Below are 10811 nucleotides of genomic sequence, written 5' to 3' on the forward strand. Positions count from 1 at the left end.
ATTTTTTTCCAGGATACTTCTATACAATGCAATTATAATAGCAGCACGTTCATCCTACAGGGAGATCTCCACTATAATAATGTCCACATCAGGTGTGCGTGAGACAGTCCACAAAAGCATCTTGTAATATATGTTTTAATCCTTGTACTAATCTGTGTCTTTTGGCCTCCCTCCCTTGCTCATGCTGCCAGAAACATCTCACCAACCACTGCCAGAAGCAAATATTTTTGCAAGATATGCTTTTACCTAGTTAAAAAAGGACATGATCATTTTGGCCTTGTATATGTTGCATTTATTTATCTTTTTTTTTCTTCTCCCGCTTGATTTTGGATTTGATTGCAGTTGAATTATGTATGGTAACTTTAGCTGTATCAAAATTTACTGATCTGATGCGGGTGTGTTGTGTATATAATTACACACACATAGAAATACACATAGACCCATATTTGACTCTTGCCTCCTTTCTGCTTTACTCATAGGAAGGAGGCATTTGTATGATTAAGAGGCACTGTAGTTGGATAGATTAAACCTTATCAAGCAATTAGCTCTACTCTGCTTCCACAAATTAGATGTCAAGATTTGCCAGTCACAAGCCTATATGACATGGCTTCTCTGGAATCCAGAAACCTACCCCTAGAGGTTCTCAGATCCCAGAGGGCTCTATGGGTATGGTGATTTATATCCATATGGTTTCTACCTGTAGGTGTCACACCTAATGCCCAGCCTAACTGCACACCTTCTAAGATGGGACTGCATAAGCCATAGAGAGAGAGGGCCACTATCAATTATATTTTCTTTATAGATGCTTTGGACACAAGGCATATAAAACAGAGAATTTGGTGTTCTTATTTTAAACTCTCTAAATCCTAAATGTTTCCCTTTTGGCTGGTCAGAAAACATAATAATAAAACTATTTCTTTTGAGAAAGATTTGAGGACCCCCTACAAGGAATGCATCTACTGTACCATACACTCATAATCAGAAAGGCTTTTGAAGGATACAGCTGGTAACTGCATGCTGTAGTTCTTTGGTTATGCTTGGGTGCAGGTCCATGTGAACCTTTACCATCATTCTAAATTAGAGGAATTAATAAAACTGGATATAAGTAAGAGATATTTTACAAGCCGTGGCAGCGTAACATTCTCCACATCGGGATACAATAATTGGCAATTACAGAGTAACAACACTTCTCTTTGCTGGCAACTTTCTTCTTTTTTCTTTCTTGTTTTGTGGGGAAAGCAGTTTTTCTCTTTAATCTTGAACTGGAGAAAATCAAATTATTTTCAGAGTGAAGTTAGGTGCTCACGAGGCAGTCAATCTGTGCAAAATTTCTGCTGGAAAGGTGGGAGGAATACATATGTTGCTAGGGAATCGTTTCCTTCAGTGGTTTGGGTCCGTACAAGAGATAGAAGAAGAGACACAGTCCTAGTGGGAAAGCATTCTTCCATAAGGTGCAAATGGGGAAGAAAGGGAGAAACAGTGGGAGAGAATTGAGAAAGCTGGGATGGCACACAAAGGAGGGGTGGAGTGGCATACAAAGGAGAGATGGAGTAGTGTACATTGTTGTAAACATCCACCCAGTTTCCCATTTGGTTTTCTGGGGTGCCAAGCTTGGCATGACACTAAAGAATGACCCCTGCTTTGCCCTTTGCTGCCTCTGATCTGGGGTGCCAGGAGCGCTTGTAAAGCAGGTTGGCCAACACAATTCTTCTTCTAGTCATAGGGCCTCTTCATCAACCCCTAAGTCAGGGTTGTGGTTTACATATACTCTATTTTTGTCAGGAGAGTGGCAGAAGCGGGTTGGCATGGTAGTTACAGAGATAGGCAGATCACAGAGGAAAGTGGCATTTGGAGCCTTGCCACTCCCTACAGTATTTCTTAAGAAAAACTCATACTTAGATATTCTTGTTCATAACTTCTCAGCAACTTCCCCAGTAGCAAAAACCTGATCTGTATGCCTCCTCCTGGTATAAAGCTGCACTGCACTTCATAAATGTTGCTCATTGTCACCTCTTACATTGTTTGAGACAGAATTCTGCCTAACGTGTTCCCAGGCACACTAAACAAACTAAATTCTCTCTGTAGTTTTTGCATTCAGTCTTGCTACCTTTCCCTGTGATAAAGGAACAATAAGGGTATTCTTGCAATCATCAGGCACAGATCTACTCTTCACACACATTACATTAAGTTGTGCAACTACCCCATAACCAAACCACATTCATAGTTTAACTTTTCTCCAATTACACCAACTATAACTGCAGTCTCACTGTCTACTACATTCTCAGAACATTTCCATCCATTTTTTTTCTTGGTATTTATACCATCCTGAGTGCAAGCTGTTATACAGCATATACTGCCTAGTTTCTGGAATGCAGGCAACAGTATGTTGGCTTGCAAGGTAGTGTCTACATAACAAATTCTAGTTTACATGGAATAGAATAGCATGAACCTTCTTAGGATAAAACTGAATGTTGATTGTGTTTATGGCATGCTGTCAGAAATGTTCCCAGACTGTCTGGTCACATTAATAGGAAAAGCTATGTATGGCATGGATAGGACTAAGGCTGGTAACCATGTCTACATCTTCTCTATATCACATCTCTATCCTATGCTGAAAATTTCCAGAATGTTTTCTTAGACTGTTTTAGAATTTCATTGGAAAATCACTTATGTGGTGGTTTTTGAGCTTACTTTTTTACTGCAAGGTTGTGAAGGATATTGGTCAGTTGTACACTCTGTTGTTCTTGCTACATTTCGTCAGCATCCTGTAGCCTCTCTGCTTATTCATCTTCATGATCTACAAAATCCTCAGTGGAGGAATTTTCTCATGGTGTCTTAAATTTGTATTTAATTAGAATATGTGAGAATCAGGGAGGTTTCACAATATTGAGAAGATGGCTCTCTGAAAGATGAAAAGCAATGCCAGTCCCGACTTCCTGCACCTTGCTACCTGCCCACTAAGGAATGCAAGAACCCTGTGCTGAATCCTATGGAAATTCCATTGTTTTTTCTTCATCTTTGGAAAAAAATAAAACACTTTTTTCTCAGTAAAATGTAATGCAAATTATTTTTACTGCAGAAGAAAATCGGAAAACATTCATCCATTGCATTTTCCCTTTTGTATGCGGTGCACGGTAGGCCAATAAACTAATACAGGTGAAGATGAAGATACAAATAGTAACAGATCTTGAAAGGTTTGATAGCTGTGCCCCTTCTCTGTTTACTGAATAGAAGTAGATTATATGAAGATCACAGTCTGGATGTATCCTCTCTTAACATTCATCATTAATTGTGATTCTCTTAGTCCAGTGTTGTCCAAACTTGGCCACTTTAAGATCAGTGGACTTCAACTCCCATAATTCCCCAGCCAGCCATTGGAGTTGAAGTCCACTCATCTTAAGGTGGCCAAGTTTGGACAACACTGTCTTAGTCCAATCAAGTCAAGGAGCTTGATTCTCAAGGAAGTGTGTATAAAATTGCAGTCTCAGAATTTAATTCTAGTCACGTATTGCAGACATATATCACACCATGAGCAATGGACTTTCGAGCCTCAGTAAACAGGATTAGGATCACAACCATCATCTCACAATGACTAAACAGAACAGCAGAGTTCTGGCTATTGTGAAGTGTTGAATTCCTTTGGAACCAGGACAGGCAACATTTTCATAACTAAGAATAGACATTTTTACTATAATTTTTCGTAGCAGGAAAGGGTACAGAGAACTGAGCAGTGATGTCATAACATCTCACAACTATAATGCATTTTATTTTTTGCTTATCTCCCATGAGAATTCAGTTGGGAGTCATGTCTCCAATACTTGATCATTTGTGGAACATTTTGGCAATGTGATTGGGGGAGGGGGCAGTCTCCATGGGCTTCAAAAAGGCAGTTGGGAGCTGCATAACTCGCATGGACTGAAGACTGTTCACCCTGCCTTGAAAATTTGGCTTGCTAGAGGTGGACAAGGCAGAACTCTTTCTCAAAGTCCATTTTCTCCACATTCACTCTTGCTCTCCCTCTTCCTCCCTGGTGTGGGTGAGAGATAGGTAACTCTTGCCATGAGTCTATAGACTCCCGCAGGCTCCTCCCATTCAACTCCCATCTCCTTCCTTCCTTTTGGGCTCTCTCCACCTGCATGCAATTTGCAAGAGGGTTGCAAATTGTCCTTCTGATCACAGTGAGGAAAGAGCATATTCAGAGCCTCCTGATTTTCATCCTGGCTTTTCCTCCAAGCATTTGGGTCCAGTTAAATGGAGTCCTCTTTTGGTTGTTTTGGTTGTTCAGTCCATCCTTTTATATATTGGATTGTTTTTCAATGATGTATGTTGGGGTATTTTTTCCTGAATTGTTTATTTTTATTGTATGCTGCCTAGAGTCATATTGACTGAGTTGGATGGCCTTATAAATACTTGAAATAAATAAATGAAATAAATAAATAGATTGTCTGGGAGGGGCCATATTAACCATTATTCGATAACGACATGACTGAGAAGTGAATGCTTTGAAGCCAGTGACAAGGAAGAAATACTCTGTTGTCCAAAGCCTCAGAACAGAGACTTAGTATATCAAGGTCGAGAACAACAACAAAAGCCTATCAATAAATAGGAAAGGGGCACTCCATTCAGTTGCTGGTGCCAGCTGAAACTGGAATTCAATTCTACACTTAGTGGCCCATGCCTACAATTAGCTTGGCACAGCCTAGGGGCTTCCCTATATTGTATTTATTGGAAATATGTTTTCCAATAATTTTGCTTATATCGTATTTTCCAATAATTTTGTTTCGGCTCCACTCTTCTACATGCCAAGATGTTCACATGAATAGGCCTTTGAAATTCCACCTTTTCTTCCCCGATTTGCAGATGTTACCCAAGAGAGAGAAAGATAAAGGAACTGTTCTTGTTCATATTTGTGAACTTCTAATGCAAAGTTCATCATCCAAGATGCCTTGGAAAATTTCTCCCACCAGCGCTATCCAACATGACCAATGGTTGGGATTGATAAGAATAGTAATCTAACCCTTCTAAAGGGGTCCAGGTTGGAGAAGGCTCTGTAATATTGCATGTCCATGTCCATTTAAAACCACTCTTTCCTATCTTCCCCTCCACCTTTCCCAGGAAACCAAAACTGATATTGTATTAGCTTTCTAATGCCAGAGACTTTTCTTAAATACACAAGCTTGATGGATATATTAAGCCATTTGTCTGTAATGCTGCATTGCTGCTTTTAGCATGAGATATTAAATATAATATAGTATGTTCCAAAAACACCCCCGAATATATTATTGAACATACTGATCCAGTGATTTCTACTAGTTAGTGTCAGAGTAATGCTGGGAAAATCCACAGACAAATCCTTTTCACTGGGTGACTCTGAACCTGTTATTCTTACTTTCAGCCTTGCCTATCATCCAGATATGTGGGGAGGATTAAACTGGGGAAAGGAAAAGAACTACCCTTGTCTGCTTGAGCTTCTTATAGTATATAAAATAATTTGAAAAGAATAGAAAGATAACATATATTAAGTTATATCTGTGAATGTCCAAGGAATCCTAGAATGAAATGAAAGGTTTAATTTACTAAAGTTAAATTGATGTGTAATGTTCATTCTGCCTGATAGAGCCCAGTTTTTATCTTCACTTCAAATCTAGAACTTCCAAATGTTCCATATTTGTTCTTGTACTCACTTTTCTTTCCCATCATACCAACACTGTATTATTCCAGCACTTATCTTTATTTGTTCTTTCCTTGTTACTTATGTGGCAGTACCCATAAATAATATTTCCCACTCTACCGATATCTTAATTAAATGCTCCGTAATCTCCTATCTTTCACTAAGGGTAAACTCAATAGCAGAGTAGGTGAAAAGGTCCCAACTTCATTGCTGGTGACTCCAGTTAAAAGATTCAGATAATGGGGAAGACCTTCTTTGGCTCAGACACTCAAGAAAAGTTGCTGGACCAAAGTAGATAGGCAAAGAGCTTGTCCTGATTCTTGGTGTAAAACAAGTACCTATTTACTCGATATTGTACTCGCAATAGGTTCAGAAAACACTGGACATTTGGTTGGGTCTTTAAATGGGGAGTGATTTGTACAGCACATGGGGCTTGCACTAAATAGTGGAAGAAAGGGAGATGGATCAATACATTTGTATGTTAATACTTCCTTTTATTATTGCTCTGGGTCAATATTCACAGCTAGGGCACAGCACAACACATTTCATAGTAACTTCTCTTTTCCTTCTCCTTTTCCTTTTCACTAGGGCAGCAACACAGTTCATCAAGGTGAGGCTGCACTTGAGGAAATATTAAACAGCACGAAATGATCAGTTATTGGTGCCTGGGGTGAATCACCTCACTTTCCTCACCTTTGAGGAAAATAGTCATGGTAGTGGATGATACTGGAGTTTTCTGTCTCTGACTCCAAAATCTCTTAACCTAAGACAGTTTGGGAAGGACCATAGCTCAAGAGCAGCAGAGGCTTCCTTTTCAATCATCATCATCATCGTCATCACATAGAAGAATCAGATGGGATGTGTTGACAGCTCTGCCTGAAATCCTAGAGAGTTAGTGTTCCTAAGAGGAGAAAAAACTGGACTAGTTGGACAAAGGCTTCCTAAACTCCTATGCATCTACATACCTAATCTGCATCCCTGCCCTGAAAATAAGCAAAAAGAAGAACCTGTTTCCTGGAGCTCAAAGCACTCTTGGTCCCCCGGCAAGACAGCTTCATGGAGTTGGAGATAGTGATGGAGCTGCTGCGTTTGCTCAGCCGGCTTGCATGCTGTGGTGTGGCAGGCAGTGGGTTCATGAAGAGAATGCGGGCAATGAGACCATAGAGGACAGTGGCCAAGCCCAGGGGGATGACATAGAAGATGGTGAAGTCTAAGAAGTAGATGGGCATGTAGAGGTTCCTGGAGACACGGTAGCCACAGCTGACTTGAGTGCCATCAGCAAACATGGCTTTTGAGGTGTCCACCAAAAAGAACCACATGAGACAATACAGCGAAGTGCAGAACCACAGGGCAGCAATGATGCGCTTGGCCCGGGCTACGGTGCAAAGCAGTTGTGCCTTAATGGAGTGGCAGATGGCAATGTAGCGCTCCACTGTGAAGGCTGTGATGGAGCATGCTGAGATGTTGATGCCCAAGTACTGCAGGTAAGTAATGCACAGGCAACCAGCATAGCCGTACACCCAGGAGGCCACCACCTCAGAGATGTTGGGCAGCCCTGCTGCCAGCAGCACAATCAGGTCGGCAACAGCCAGGCTCACCAGGTAGCAGTTTGTGGGAGTCACCATGTGCTTGGTGCGAAGGACCACCAGGACCACCATGACATTGCCTGCAATGCCTACCCCACAGATCAGCAGAACCAGCAAGATGGTAACCACCTGCACCTCCAGGGGCAACTGCGGCATCTTGTTCAGAAGAGTCTGATTGGTGCTGACATTGCTCATGGGGGCTCCGAAGAAGTCCCAAGACTGATTCTCCATTTGTGGCTCTCACGTGGATTTTTCTTCCTCAACACTGATAGTTTCCAAGCCAAGAACTACTTCAATAGGTACCCTAAGCCAGCAGAAAGAAAGAGAAAATTCAGATTGTTAGATTAAAGCCCACATAATCTGTTTTATAAGAGTGTCACTGTTGAGCAGGGAGACTGGATTCAAATCTTAGGCAGGCTACTATTTCACAATCCTACCACTATATGGGAATAATGGCAACCTATCTTTCAGGATTGCTGCATATATCATTAAATGATTTATATAAATCTCTTTTATTCTATTTGCACAACGAATTTAACCTGGTTACTGAATTAACATTTTTTTTCATTTGAACAATAAATTGAACGATAAACTAATTAAGTGGTCTAAATTCATGTTGCCCTTGATCACACAATGCTGGCCTTATTCCATCATTCCACCAGGCTTCTGCTGTTACGTCACCTTCTGGATTAAGTTTTCCTTGCTTACACTGACAATCATAGCTACAACTATGGGCAAACAAACCTAGCATTTCACCATCCCTTTTCAGATGACCCAATGTGAAGTATGACCACATGTTTTGGGCATGTGGAAAGATACAATCATACCTCCCACCATACATCATTTAATGGCAGGATATGCTAGTAGGATATACCAGCTACACCACTAAACAGAGGTTGACTGATCACTGACCTGAAAATCTTGACATGCAATCCATACTGAAACATAGATCGGGGGCCACAATTCAGTTTATGGAGGCAATTCTTTTAATGACCCAGCAAGGTGTGGGTGATGCATTCAACCACAAGAAGAAAACAAGGGTATTTATCAGTTCCAAAGCTCAAGAAACAGGAACGCTTGCAGATACTGCAACTACAGATTAAGTTGATCCAAGAGTTGGACTCAAGAGATCAACTTAATACTTGCTACAGGGTAAATATAGCTTACCCGTACCTAAAATAACATATTTCATATGAAAATGGGTGATACTATGAAGTGAGCCCTGGTATCTCTTAATATCTACTGGTCACCAGGACTGTTCAAAGCTTCAAGAACTAATTTGATTCAATGATGGTTTGATTAAATCACCCCACCGAAGCAGCTCCACTAAGCATCATGGTTCTTCCACGCCTTAGATCAGAGCAATTGAGCCAATTAAGTAATTTCTGTGGCCCTTCAGTGATCTTCTGTGCATGTAAAACAAAGCGGGTGGTTGAGGCAGACCCTTGGTGAGGTGAAGAATACAGCCTCTGACACTTCACATTAACCACTGGAACAGCCAGTGTTGTCTTCAAGCTGAGATGGATCATGCCTCCTTGCACAAGCCTCCTGGGTACAGTGGTCTCTCCCAATCCAGTGTTCTCCAAATGAGTTGGAACTATAACGCCTTGAAATTCCACCCAACAGGGTGATGGTGGCTGGGGATTATAGGAATTGAAGTCGAATCTCTCTGGGAGATGCCAGTTTGCAGAAATCTCATGAGGAAACGATAGCGCCACATTACCAGCAGCACCAGCCTGTTCCAAATGACTGTTGCAGTTGGACGCCCTCCTTCTGAGCAAGCCTTTGCTCATCTGCAGGCAGCCCAGCTGAGCCGATTTAAAACGGCTTGTCACACCTTCAAGAAGTGCGTGTGGCAAAGCCCTAAAGCGCCAGCACCATTCTGGAGGTCTTCGGTCTCCTCGCATCAGATGCTGAAGGAAAGATGCTGTCAAAAGCCTTCCTCAACCCCTTTCCTTACTAGTAGAAGGACTTAGCATAAAGACTAGGCGAAGAGGCAAAACACCGGCTTAGCAGGCAGGAGCTGGAGAGGACAAGCTCCGACCGACACCTGCTAGAGCGGACACTAGCCAGGACGGGTAGGGCGGGCTTCGAGAGACAACGGACTGACTTCACCGGACCCTTAGAAGCTCAGGGCACGGGCCCTCCTCAGCCCGAAGTTGCTGCAGGTCTCGAATCAAAGCCGAGAGTCGCAGTTGCGGGGATTTTCGCGCGCCCACGTTAGCCCCTTCCCCGCCGTTGCTTCTTTGATCTCTACGGAAATTCACTTTGGAAGGCGCGCGTCTTGATTCTGGCTGCGGAAGCCAACCGGGTGGGATTGGGGGTAAAGAAGGAAGGAAGGAAGGAAGGAAGGAAGGAAGGAAGGAAGGAGCGTCGGAAACGGCTGCAGAGGCTCTCCTCTGAGGGTTAACAAACGGAGGGGATAAAATGGGACAGGGAGGAGAAGCGGGGAAAGAAGCCAGAAAGTTTACCATCGCACAGCCGAGAGGAACGAGAAAGCGCGGAGCTGCGGACGCCGAGCCGGCACGTTCTCCACCCAGCCTCGTGGCGCGCCTGCCAGCCGCCTTTCCCTCTCTTCGCTTATTTATTTCAGGGAGCCGGCGCTGCTGCAGTCTGTCCCGCCTCCGCTTGCCGTCCACGGGTAGGTAGCCAGCAGCAGCGGGGTCCTAGCGCTCCCTGCCGCCTTGCGACAGGGTAGGGCACTCCGGGAGGAGTCCGGGAGCTCCTCGGGTCTCCCTGGGCTGCCTCCCCACTCCCGCCCCGGCCAGGACTTGGTGCGCGATTCCACGGCTCCTGAGTGGGGTCCGATCCTACGCCCTAACTTTACGCCCCATCAAATTAGCTTGCAGGATGCCCCCTAAGTCGTCGTCGTTTTTAATTGATTAGCCTTAAAGAGGTCCCAAGTCTCCTCCTAATAAATCTGGTTAGCCTTCAAGGTGCTACAAGGCTCTGGCAGGAGGATGGCTGGATGACTCTAGAAGGAAAATGCCCTTTGGAACAAAATCGTTTAATGTTCATGCAACAGTTTTTTTTCAGTCCACTAACCTGATTACCTTGGGACATCTCTTCTCTGGCAAGGCTCGAACAATCACCTGCCAAACAGACAGGCAAAGCTGGCGGGTGAGGGACAGCTCCCTTCCCTTCCCACTTTGCTGTGACTTCTTGCCAGCAAAAGCATCACCTGTTGAATGTATGCCTATTTCCCAGCACACAAAGATGTAGCTGCCCTAATGCCAGGAATGGACATACTCAGTTTCAGGCTGCTTATGGAAGCGTGTAGCAATGGTGGACTGGCTGTGATTAGCTACTGTGCCCTGATGGGAAACCACAAACTCCAGCATTCTCACTTCAGCTGGTGGGAGGAGAAATGGGATAATTATTACAGTGCTAAATGACTGTGATGCTTCTTTGTATTATTAAATCGTTTTGGTACTATGGACTGTTTGGAGCATCTTTAAGAGAAAAGTATCAATAAATGTAATATTAAATATGTTTCAAGGGACTTCCGCCTTGCCTTTAAGGAAAGCGCTTCAGGGACCCTGGGAGTGATAGGA

The 10811-nt window shown here is 43.2% G+C and overlaps 1 protein-coding gene across 1 annotated transcript in view; it reads right to left on the reverse strand.

The window, feature by feature from the left end:
* Positions 1–7488, reverse strand: part of LOC103058737 (thyrotropin-releasing hormone receptor-like) — a 28308-nt gene extending 20820 nt beyond the window's left edge. The window contains exon 1 of the mRNA XM_025167738.1: positions 6679–7488. Within this exon, the coding sequence (XP_025023506.1) occupies positions 6679–7488 (810 nt within the window). The remainder of the gene's footprint in view (positions 1–6678) is intronic.
* Between the last annotated feature and the right edge of the window lie 3323 nt (positions 7489–10811).

The sequence above is a fragment of the Python bivittatus genome, unplaced genomic scaffold (genome assembly GCF_059951505.1).
Source record: "Python bivittatus isolate LINGU-HERP-01145 unplaced genomic scaffold, Pbiv_v1 ctg000700_np1212, whole genome shotgun sequence".
Taxonomy (NCBI): domain Eukaryota; kingdom Metazoa; phylum Chordata; class Lepidosauria; order Squamata; family Pythonidae; genus Python; species Python bivittatus.